At 38.4% G+C, this 12,633-nt stretch overlaps 1 protein-coding gene across 2 annotated transcripts in view; it reads left to right on the top strand.

The window, feature by feature from the left end:
* The first annotated feature begins 1,315 nt into the window (after positions 1 to 1,315).
* Positions 1,316 to 12,633, top strand: part of PSMD14 (proteasome 26S subunit, non-ATPase 14) — a 102,176-nt gene continuing 90,858 nt past the window's right edge. The window contains exons 1-3 of one of the 2 annotated variants that reach the window (XM_077883450.1): positions 1,316 to 1,510; positions 8,585 to 8,705; positions 11,000 to 11,051. In XM_077883450.1, the coding sequence (XP_077739576.1) occupies positions 11,004 to 11,051 (48 nt within the window). In that variant the 5' untranslated portion in view covers positions 1,316 to 1,510; positions 8,585 to 8,705; positions 11,000 to 11,003. Of the gene's footprint in view, positions 1,511 to 2,300; positions 3,251 to 8,584; positions 8,706 to 10,999; positions 11,052 to 12,633 lie in introns of those variants that run through there. The other variant, XM_077883451.1, reaches the window with a different exon arrangement.

The raw sequence follows: 12,633 nt of genomic DNA, 5'->3' as shown, positions 1-12,633 counted from the left end.
CAAACAAGTAGGCACAGTTTGGGGAGACACAGAAAGATGCTGGTCCAAATGTATTATTACCTATGGTTAAAATAATCGATGTATTTGTTTTTTTTTAGATAGAAATGGAGTATCTTTCAGAGGGAAGTTCTGTGTAATTACGTACACTCCAATGGTTTCGGATTCAGATGCTGTAATCCCTCCTCTCCCTCCATCCAGAGGATTCATCACCAATCTTGACTTGGGAATGCCTTAAGGATGCTTATTATTTGGAACATACTTGACAAAGTCAAGGGGTGAACATGTTGCCCTGAACAGAGCCTGTGCCTAAGTAGGATATAGATTTGTCGATAATCGGTCATTTCTCGGGTGGTTTTTGTTGTGCCCAAGATTGCGAATCTGAGAAACCACCAAGGAGCCGACACCGATGCAAGTACCGGAGGGTTTACTAACAAGCTCCAGCTTGGGTCCAAGTGTGCCCCACAGGGCGGAGCAGGGACTGGGACCCCGGGGTGGGTTCCAGCTGGGGTTTTATGGGCTGGTCTAGGGGATTTTCAGAAGGGGCAGAAGAATTTTTTCATTCCAATATGGGGGAAAGGGTGGGGGAGTTTCTTAAGATCTGTTTTCCTTCCAACACAGGACTCTCTGTCTCTGTCGAGGGCGTCCCGCGGTTTTTCCTGGAAAGTTCAGCTCTTACTCCCAGGGCCCTGCGGTGGCTGTACTCGGGCTAATGCTAAACTCGAGGTGGGGCGGCCTCGATTTTCTCGGCCTCCAGTTTTGGTCTCTGAAAACCCAGCACAGAGCAGATGAGGAGTTTAACGCTGTTGACGCTAATTACTTGGAGAAACGTGAATAATGCTTTTTTAAAGCCCTGTAAATGAAACTGGGCTTAAAATAGGTGGTTCTAACATTTGGGAAACGTTGGGTTTTCCTGGAAATCCAGTCCCCGGAGAGCGAAGGCGGTGGGTAGGTGCGCGGTGAAGAGGACCTGGGACCTCTCCCCGCCTTTTTACGCCCCTTTCTCTCGGGCTTCGCAGATGGCCCGGGCGCCGCCGCCAGCACGCCAGCGACCCGGGCTCCGGGGCCCGCCGCCCCGCGGCTCCGCCTCCCAGCCCGGCGCCTCCCGACCGGGACGCGCGCAGGGGGCGCGAGGAAGGTGGGGGCAGAAAGGGGCGGAGGTCGGGGCGGGCTTCCGTGCGGCGCGCGCAGCCGAGGCCGAGCCCGAGCCCGAGCCCGAGCCGCGGGCCGCGCCGCCGTCCGTGCGCGCTCTGCTCCGGGGCGCCCGCCCGACGCCCGAGCCCGCTCCAATTGGCCGTCGGGGAACGGAAGCCGAAGCGGAGCCCCGAGCCGTGAACCCGGAAGTGCTTCGCGCCGGAGGCCCGGGCGACTGTTTTGAATGGAATCGGGCTGATTCATCGCCGGTTCGCGGAGCCAGAGCCCCGTGGAGCGGGAGCCGCCGCCGCCGCCCTCGCGTCGCCGCAGGTGGGAGACCAGAGCCCGGACCGCCGCCTCCCGCGCCCGCCGGCCGCAGGTAAGGCAGGGAGGGCCGGTCCGCGGGCGGCCGCGCTAGGCCGCCGCCAGCCGCGCGCTCGCCTGAGTCACGTTGCGCAGCCGAGCGGCCGCTGAGGCCGGGGCGCCGAGGGGCGCGGGCCGCCGCCCTCCCGCCGCCCTCCCGCCGCCCTCCGCCGGGGACCCGGGCCTCCTGTCAGCCGGGTGCGCCCCGCGGGATTAGACTCGGCCTGGGGACCCCCTCCCTGCAGCGGGGACCTGTGTGTGGCCTCTTGCTGTGTCCGCCGGGCACCTGACGGCAGGCAGCGCGGACGAGAACTTGCCCGTTGAAGGCCTGCTGCCTCCGTCCCTGGCCCTTCCCGTGGGCCTTGACCCTTTTTCTCGTAGTGTTAGGATTTTAATTCCCTTTAAAAACCAAACAGAAACCCCAGAGATGCACCGGTTTTTAACCCTGAAACTCTTCCAAAGTATGGTGTTCGTTTTTGTTTTTTGTTGTTTTTTTCCCCCTGCTCTGCCTTTTAACTTTCAGTTTGTCTTGATTGAGGAGTTGTGTGGTTTTTTTTGTTGTTTGTTTGTTTTTAAATTGGTGAATAGATAACATTTCCTGTTTTCAATAAAGTATTAATCTGCTACTCTGTTACTTCTTGGAACTTAGTTTTCCCTGGGGACTTACTTTGTGTCTGTCAAAAGAAGAAAAAGTGTAAACTTTTCGGAAGAGTTTTAATATAAATCTAGTATAGTTGGGGAATGAAAAAGTCTTGAAATTAAAAATGGTAACTAAAAAGTCGATAAAGATTCATGGGGAAGGCAAGGAAGAAGCTTTACAAATTAGCATAGAAATGCAGTTTTGGGTGAAGACTATTATTATTTTTTGGTCAAAGAAATATGTTTTTGGTGCTGCTCTGTTGTTTATTAGGAATAAAGTCATAAGCCAGTCACTGATAATGTCGAAATAACAAAAAACTGAACACAGTTTTGGTGGAGATGTTTATTAACACGGTGGTGGTTTTCTTGTTTTGTTACCTAAGGCTGGCAGCTGGCTCATTTAAAGTTTATATGCTTTAAACAAATATAAATTTAGTGAGTTACTGTGCATTTGGAGAGATGATTAAGATATAGTAGCTCAGAATAAACTACATACAGTTGTGTTCAGTGAAGTGATATTTAGTCAAAGGCCTGAATAGTGATTTGAATGTGTCCCAGGACAAAATTATTTCTGGCCCACAGAAGGAAGTTTTGAAGTCCTCTTTCAAAGAAACCCCATCTGTTGACTTTGGGATATTTTTCTTCCCCCCCAAGGTGCTTGGTAAATAATCTTTTGCGGTTCTAAATGTAAACCTGCATTTTAACCTGTTATGGGTTTATTTTATTTTTATGCTTGTCGTGTAAACTTGTGTTTAGTATGTAGGTTTGGAACCCGTGTTTGAATATCAGGAACAAGAGGCAATTGTGCTTTTGTTTTCCATCGTATAGCAGTGTTCATTTTATAATGTAGTATCCACTTCTGAAAGTCTTACCTGAATATTCATGAGATTTATTACTCAGGAACTTGTCGTACACTCAGTTTTTTGCACTCATTTGACATTCATATCCTGCTTTGTGATATTTTGGAGTCTCCATGTGTAAGATGAGAGTTGGATTAAATATAGCTTCTGGTTCTAAGGTGATGATAACAACAGTATCAAGAGTTCTTGAGTACCTTAAGAATGTTCCAGGCACTATATTAGGCACATTGTATTTCATCTTACCACCAACTTGCAAGGTAGGTATTATCCCCATCTTATAGAAGAAATCTGTAGAAGAAGGTAACGTTTTCCAGATCATACAGAGAATAGGTTTTTGGTTTTAAAGATTTTATTTATTTGAGAGAGAGAGAGAGAGAGAGAGAGGAGTATGAAGGGGGTGGTGTTGGCTGAGGGAAAGGGAGAAGTAGGCTCTCCGTTGAGCAGGGCGCCCGATGTGAAACTCAGTCCCAGGACCCTGGGATCATGGCCTGAGCAGAAAGCAGACACTTAACCTACTGAGCCACCCAGGCATTCCTGGAGAGTAGGTTTTGAAGCTCGTATTCAAATTGAGGTCTGATTGCCTTCACAGGCTTTCTGGCTCTACACTGCTTCCTTTAACTTTATGTATTTTTCATGGGTTTATATCCTGCTTCCCCAAATAGACTATAAATTCAGCGAAAGTCACTGAGTTTCTTAGTGGCTCTATTTCTGTATCACCTTATGTACAAGGTAATACAGGTTTCCCCTACTATCTGAAAGTTAGCTTTACCCCACTTGAGTTTTACAGAACACCTACATTATACCCATTTTTGCTAACAGAAAGAGAACCAAAGAGGATTTTTGCTTTTACAAAATGGTAATTGTTTCTTCGACTTATGTCATTTCCACTTAGGAAAGTTTTAATAGGAACACTCTGCTTTGGGATAGAGGGGGAGACTTGTGTTTAATGAATATTTAACTGAATGCTGTAATTAGGAGACAGCAGAAGAAAAGATGTTTGTGGTATTTCCATTTTCACTGTTCTAAACTGGAAAAATCTTGTTTTCAAAATCCTACTTATATAATTAAATTTAATATTGACTTTTTCTATTTCTTCCATTGAAGAAAGCCCTTAAGAAAGTCAAAGAAGTTCTTAATTACTTTCCACAAATCAGAAAGTAGAGGAATTAGAGATATAGTGAGATCTGGAGTAAAGAGGGGGTTTAGCAGCAGTCTCAGAAGTAATATGTAACTGCAACATGGGTTGGGGAGTACAAATGAAAAATGAACTAAGGGGGATCCCTGGATGGCGCAGCGGTTTAGCGCCTGCCTTTGGCCCAGGGCGCGATCCTGGAGACCCGGGATCGAATCCCACGTCGGGCTCCCGGTGCATGGAGCCTGCTTCTCACTCTGCCTATGTCTCTGCCTCTCTCTGTCTCTGTGACTATCATAAAAAATATATATATATGTTTAAAAAAAAATGAACTAAGAAAAACAATGATAAACTCAAACAGCTAAGGGCTTCATGATTTTGTTTGAATTTTATGAATTATTGGGACAACAGTGTCCCTTGTGAAAAGGTTGAAAAATTAAAAAAAAATTGCCACATTTCAAATCCAGATTAAGATAATTTTGAAGGGTCTGTTTTTTAAAGTTACTTGTGGTTCTGTACATTCCCTGTAAATATTTGAGAATTGATTTAATTCCAACCTGAACAGAATCTAATTGTTTCAGGTTCTAATCAGATATCAACTCAGGGAGATGAACAAGTGGAAAATCAACTTTTTGATGTATAACTTTTTGAAAGTACGTACTGTGTTTTTTTTTTTTTTAACCAGTTAGGATTCTAAACATTATTCTATGTATGACATATTAATTACAGCTAAACACTTTATTCATGTTATCTGATAATGTTTAAAGTAAGTTAATCATATCATGATAAGTTCTTGGGTCCTCTGTTTTTCGATATGTTTAAAAGCCTGGTTTAGATCCGTAGGTGTTTTGTATGGCTTTTATTTCTAAGTATTGTCTTTTATATTATAGTGTAACACTTTAATTTTATTAACCCTTTTGCTAAATTCTGCAAAGTGGAAGTCCCTCCTCTCCAATGTAATTCATTTAGTACTGTGAAAATGTACCTATTGTTTTGAAATTCACTAAGTGACAGTGAGAAGAAGAATCTATGTTGTATGAATTGTAGACCCCTAAGGAGGGTAGTGCAGATGATAGCACCTGGCATTCATTGTTTACTTACTGTACACCAAGCATGTTATTTTTTTTTTTTTAAGATTTTATTTATTTATTCATGAGAGAGACAGAGAGGCAGAGACACAGGCAGAGGGAGAAGCAGGCTCCATGCAGGGAGCCCGATATAGGACTTGTCCCGGGATCATGCCCTGAGCTGAAGGCAGACGCTCAACCACTGAGCCACCCAGATGTCCCCCCAGCATCACGTTAAATGTTTATGTCCACTGTCTTCTTTAATCTTGTAAACAACTGTATAAGATGGATTCTATCATTATTTCCATTTTGCAGATGAGGAAGCTGAGGCTCAGAGAGGTAACTGACCCAAGGACACACAGCTAATAAGTATTAGAGACAGAATTTGAATACTGGCACTTGTACTGCGGAGTCATGGCTCTTTACCTCCATATGAAATATGCATAACATAAAACTTGCCATTTTAACCATTTTTAGATGTGCAGTTCAGTTGCTTTAAGTACATTCAAGTTGTGCAACTATCACCATCATTCGTTTCCAGAACTTTTTCATTTCCCAATTGTAATACTTCTGAAAACATAGATAGTTCATAATTTTGTTGAAGAGACAATGGGTATTATCTCTGCTTACAAAACATTTTTTTTTTAGATTTATGAATACCAATTAAAGTTAGTCCAATGATTTTTTTTTTCACTTCTACATTACCTATTTCATTTTGCTCATTTTTTTGGACACTTTAGCATTTGTCCACATACGAACTTCATTAGCATTATAAAAGATAAAAGAATATGTCACACATCTCTTTAGCAAAACAAGTTCTTGTAAAATAGCTTGTAATGGGACACCTGGGTGGCTCAGTGGTTCATCGTTCGCCTTCAGCCCAGGGTGTGATCCTGAAGTCCTGGGGGTCGAGTCCCACATTGGGCTCCCTACATGGAGCCTGCTTCTCCCTCTGCCTCTGTCTGTCTCTGCTCTCTCTGGGTGTGTCTCTCTCATGAATAAATAAATAAAATCTTAAAGTCTGGTTTTTATAAATAAATAAATAAATAAATAAATAAATAAATAAATAAATAAGTTTGTAGTAAAGTCCTTCTTGTTGAATACCTAATTAGATGAGAGCCTTTTTTTTTTAGTCTTTCAAATATATTGTTCACTCATTGATCTACTTAAGAAATAATTTTTGTGGTAAAATTCAATTGACATAAAATTAACCATTTTATTTTATTTTATTTTTTTTCTTTTTTCTTTTTTTTTTTTATTTATTTATGATAGTCACAGAGAGAGAGAGAGAGAGAGAGAGAGAGAGAGGCAGAGACACAGGCAGAGGGAGAAGCAGGCTCCATGCACCGGGAGCCTGACGTGGGATTCGATCTTGGGTCTCCAGGATCGCGCCCTGGGCCAAAGGCAGGCGCCAAACCGCTGCGCCACCCAGGGATCCCAAAATTAACCATTTTAAAGTGAACAGTTCCAGGGTACCTGGATGGCTCAGCTAGTTAAGCATCTGATTCTTGGTTTCAGGTCAGGTCGTGATCTTAGAGGATGTGAGATCAAGCACTGTGTCAGACTCTACTCTCAGTGTTGTGTCGCTTGAGATTCTTTCCCCCGTCTCCTGCCCTTCCTCTCATTAAGTGTGCATGTGCTCTGACTCTCTTTCTCTCAAACAAATACATCTAAAAAAAAAAAAAAAAAAAAAAAGAAGTGAACAGTTCATTGTCTTTTAGTACATTCAGTGTTGTGTGACTACCACCTTTGTCTAGCTCCAAAACATTTCCATTATTCTGTAGTAAAATTCCTTACCCATTAAGCAGTTTCTCCATTTTACTCCTTACCTGCAACCTCTGGCAGTCACTAATCTGCATTCTTTTCCTATAGATTCATATATTTGGGATATTTAATATAAATGGAATCATACAGTTTGCAACCTTTTGTGCATGTCTTTCTTTACGTAGCATGTTTTGAGGTTCATCCACATTATCACATGTGTCAGTGCTACATTCCATATTATAGCTGAATGATATTCCATATGGTCCATTGTACGTATAGTCATACTAGAATTTGTTTATCCTTTCACCTTTTGATGGACATTTAGGCTTTTCCCACCTTTGGGCTGTTAAGAATAATGATACTGTAAACATATATGTACCTGTGTTTGTTTTGAATACCTATTTTTAATTCTTTTCGATATATACCTAGTAGTGAAGTTGCTGCGTCATAAGGTAATTCTTTGTTGAACTTTATAAAGAGCTCCTAAACTGTTTCCAGCACTCAGTGGTTCTTCAGTTCTAGAAAATTCATGTAGGGTTAATTTTGTTATCTGAAGATGTATAGTCTGAAATTTTGTTTATATCAGTGGTTCTGAACTGGGAGTGATTTTGCTCTTCCAGGGTACATTTGGCAATGTCCGGAGACATTTTTGATTATCATGACTGGGTAGGTGCTTCCAGTATCTAATGCATAAAGGCCAGGGATGCTGCTAAACACCCTGTCATGCGTAAGACAACCCCTACAACAAAAAATTTGGTTCTGAATGTCAACAGTGCTGAAGAAACCCTGGTTTATACCATCAATTTTATTGTTATCGTTAGAGACAAGAGTGCTGTTACCTGTTTCTTTATATTCATCTTGTGATTCTCTAATCATTGTAAAAATTTTTTTCTCTGTGACTTTTCCTATCTTTGACATTATGGATGTAACATGAAAAATTCTGAATTTTCAACTGTGTTCAAATGAAAGCTTAAAAAGAAAAAAAAGCTCCAAAGATTATGTCTCTAGTCTTTCATATTTTTCTGAAAGATGGTAAAATACTTTGGGCAGCACAATAGAAGGATGAAGCAATAGCAATAATGTATTTCATTATTGCATGGATAATTCTTACTCTTCCATTTTTCTTGTTATTTCAGTCTTTTTGGCATAGTTGGGAATAATTGACTAAGAAATGAACTAGTTCCTACGGCAATGAAGTAGCAAACTTTCAATTATGGGAAAATAACATCACTAAGATTCCATAATATATCATGGATTTGTAATAATCTGCAATGGGACTATATGGTAATTGCACAATACAATGTCCTATTTAAAAATATGAGTAAATTTTCTCTTTGTTCTTTGAAATACCTCTAGAAAGACTAAAAGTCATGAAATGTCAATTCTTATGTATAGCTAAAACTGATCAAAAAAGAGACTTCAAAACAAAATTTGTACGTGGGGTTAATCCTCTGCTTTATATAGCTCCCTGGAATGCTATTCCTTTACATATTCTTCTGGGAATGGTGATTAAAATCAATTTTGATTTCTATTTTGCTTTAAGGAATTTTGCTTCACTTCTAGCTCTTGGCATATTTTCCTCCATAGTTTTCAAAATAATTATATCTTATTTTATTTACCTTTTTTAGGAGAGAGAGAAAAAAATACTTTGGAAAAGTTATACCTGCCAGTATAGCTTGAGTTAAGAAGAAATTTGTCAAACTCAACGAATTGAAGCTTAACACTTCAAGAGTTGGAGTTACTGACCAGGTGAGAATCAAGAATGTGTATAACTTTCACCTATTATTTTAGGAAGTGATATAAAGATGTTATGAAAATGTATCATTTTTTAGCATACATCAAATTATAAATATGTGATAGGTATCCAGATTTAAGAGCTAATGAAAGTCATTTAGATTAGCTAGCATTTTTGTTCTTACTTTCTTTCTGTAACTCTTTTTAGAAAGTGTAATATAGAACATTTATCGATATATATCATTTCCAAATGTTAGTATTTTTATTAGATATGTTTATGTTATCTAAAATGTTTTAGTTTGTTAAATATTTTTTCCTGTTTGCTGAGACATCTAATTTTACTAAAAACACAAATTTGACCTGCCAGATTTTCTTTCCCTCTGCTCCCCACATCGCTCATGTATATTCACAGCATCTGGAGTCTGTGTAAAGTCATCAGAAACAACACTGGGGGAATAGATAAACTGAACACAGCTGGGAATCGACTTTGGCCTGGAATGTATATAATGTCTAAAGTATACTGTATGTTGTTAGTTTTTTCCATTTGTTCCTTAAGTTTCTAAGCTTGGAATGGTCCAAAGGAATTTTTTTTCCCTTTGGTAATACATTCTAGAGAAATGTATTTATGTATTTTATACACATTATCTTAAATATTTTAAACTATTCAGTTCCCCTCCCCCCGTGTAGATAGTCTTTTAAAAAGTGCCATGTGTTAAATGCTGTATTTGAGTTGAGGAATTTTAATGAGAATTTGATGGAGATTTTGTAAATGCTGCTATTGGAATGCGTTAAGGTTATAAAGCAGAAACTTTGGACACTCAAGTTTCTTATTTGCCTTTCATTTTTTAAAATGAATTTATCTGTTGTGAATCTCATAGACTTGTTGATATAAAGTTGTTTATAATTGTTTATATAAAATTCAAAAGCAGCAGAACTAATATATACCATTAGAAGTTGGAATTCTATCTTTCCATGGTGATAGGGACTGGAAAGGGTGCCTGAGAAGTATGCTTAGGTGCTGATAATGTTGTTTATTTATCTAGGTAGTGGCTATGGGAGTGTGTTCACTTTGTGAAGATTCCATGGCTGTGTCATTTGTGCATATTTCTGTATGTGGACTTGGATAAAGTTCGCAATATTAACATGGTTAAATACAGGAGTAACTTGTTAGCAAGATCCAACAAACATGATTAGGCTGTAATGTAATGATCATGAGTACATTATTAAATTTTAGTGTATATAGCAGTTCTAACTAGTAAAACAACATGAACAAACGACTAATTCATTAGCATTTAATTTAGAATATAAATTGTAGTAATACCATTTCTGGAGAATACATTTAGAAATTTTAAGGCACAGTAACAATTTTCTAGTGGAAGAAATGCTTCATTGACACGTTTAAAGTATTTAGTTGTATTGATAATAATTTTTTATAATTTGGTTACACTTTTTTGTGTAGTTGAGTTCATATTGTTATCCTTGCTATTTTTTTCCTTTGATTTCTTTTGAGTTTTTCAAGCTTATAAGAATGTCTTCTGTTAGTATTCTAGACATGAAAAACAAATCAGATTGGTACTTTAAAGTTAATGTTCTATTGGTTAACTCCAAAATTATTGTTGAGAACAGCAGCTGAATTTCCTTATTGAAAAAAGTGTATATGTCTACAACATCTGAAATAAGGCTAAATATCTGTGTAGGTTCTAGAACACTATCTTAATGCATTTAATGTTTACTTTATAATATTTCTTTTAGTATAATGAGTTCATTTTGAAAAAGCCTTTGATGCTAATTCAGAGATCCATAATCTGCTCACAATGTCTTTCACATGTAGTTTTGATGATAACTGACAAGCTGTAAGTTAATTAGCACAGAACTTACTAATGAGGATGTTAAAATTTAATTTAAAAGTGAGGATTTTTATTTGTACACTCTGGACAAATTGAAGGAAATTCAATCATACATATGATAAGCATTTCAGGCACTTTTTCCTCATTCAGGTACTTTATTAGATAACAATGAGAAAATATAATTAACTTAATGATAGCAAAGTTTTGAAAGTATGCTAAGATTGCTTGTCTTTAAAACCGGGGATAACCCAAAACCAAAGCAGTAAAGTAAGGTCTGTTAATTAGCATGGAAGACAGCTTCTTGAATTAATATGTGGTGTTAATTAACAGGAAGTCTGATGTTGTGTTGTAATTACCACCAATATTTTTGACATACTGAGTGACTGAAGGTGAATTATATAGATAGCAATTGAGTAAACACTTTTGTGCTTAGGAACGTTTTCCTTTGTTTCTGTTTTCTAGAAATATGGACAGACTTCTTAGACTTGGAGGAGGTATGCCTGGACTGGGCCAGGTTAGTAAATAGACTTTTCAGTATTTCTTTATGTGCAAACTACACATCTTTCTTTACTTACCCAAAGAGAAAGAAATCACTCCCACAAAAATCATCTTTCAGATAATCTTATGGTAAGAAGCTTACCTTATTGTTGGTGGTTATATTTGCAACACTGAATAACGTGTGGAGAACGTTTTCTATTATTTTAATTTCATTTCTCCTAGGAATAAGAATTTTCTCTATTTTTTAGTTTAAAATTTTGGGATGTGCGAGATTTTCAAACTTCCCTTTTAATAAAAAAATGACTCAAAATATCTTACTTCTGGGTTTACAATGTAGACTTTAGAAGTAACACATGAAAAAGTAAACATGGCATGCATGGCAAAATCCAGAAAACTGACCCACAGAATGTATGTACAATTTTAATACTGATAAATTCCTTCTGGTAGTTATGATCCATGGATGAATTAATATGTAATATCTCTTTTTTTTCTTTACATTCTTAATAAAATTAAATTTGTTTTCAGTTTTAGTATTATCATCTATCTTGTTTCTTACTGTTGGGCAGATGGTCTCTAGATAGATTTTTTTTTTTTAATCACAGAATATTTATTCTGCTTTAGGTGAGGAAGAAATTTTTGCCTTTTTTGAGTTCTACACTGATTATCTTTCCAGTTTTCCATTCACAAAAGTGATGACTATGTGTTGTTCCTTTCCTGAGGCTTATATGTAGCATAATGTTTTATGGCCAAATTTTGGGAATATTTTATAACCTACCTTTATAACCCTTCTAGTTACCAAGTTTCCCTCATTTTCATATCATGGTCAATCAGTTTATCTTCCTTCATTTAAAGTAGTCTATATGTTGTGAAAGACACAGTTTTGTTGGGGATTTTATGGTATTTTCAGTGTGGAGGCAATTTTATAAGAATTCCTTACATAGAGGGTGCCTCAGCGGTTGAGCATCTATCTGCCTTTGGCTCAGGGCGTGACCCCGGAGTCCTGGGATCGAGTCCCACGTCGGGCTCCCTGCATGGAGCCTGCTTCTCCCTCTGCCTGTGTGTCTCTGCCTTTCTCTTTCTCTCTGTGTCTCTCATGAATAAGTAAATAAAATCTTTAAAGAAAAAAAAAGAATTCCTTAAGTAGATCTGCCATGTCTTTTACTGATACACCTTTTCCTTTTAGAAAGTTGGAATCATTTTGTGATTCTGTTTTGCATCCTTGTGTAGACTTCAGCTCTTTTTACTTCTGTTAGTGTTGACTATTTCTCATGTTCCTTTACTATCAGCCTATTTCTTTATGATTCTTCATTTTTGTAAGATCTATTTAATCCATACTCTGAAAAGGCCTAAGCCTTGGGGCACTTGGGTGGCTCAGTTGGTTAAGTGAGGTCATGATCTCAGGGTCATAAGATCAATCTTTGTATTGAGTCCAAACTGAGTGCAGAGTCTGAGATATTCTTTCTCCCTTGTACTTTTTCACTCTCTGTATAAATAAAATCTTTAAAAAAAAAAAAAAAAAAGAGGTCAATTTTTGGGACTTGACCCTTCCAAAGCTGTTTTTTATACTTTCGTAAATGTCAGAAGTGAGCTGAGGTATT

The sequence above is a fragment of the Canis aureus genome, chromosome 34 (genome assembly GCF_053574225.1).
Source record: "Canis aureus isolate CA01 chromosome 34, VMU_Caureus_v.1.0, whole genome shotgun sequence".
Lineage (NCBI taxonomy): Eukaryota > Metazoa > Chordata > Mammalia > Carnivora > Canidae > Canis > Canis aureus.
The sequence above is the reverse complement of the archived record's forward strand: the minus strand, read 5'-3'. Positions and strand labels throughout refer to the sequence as shown.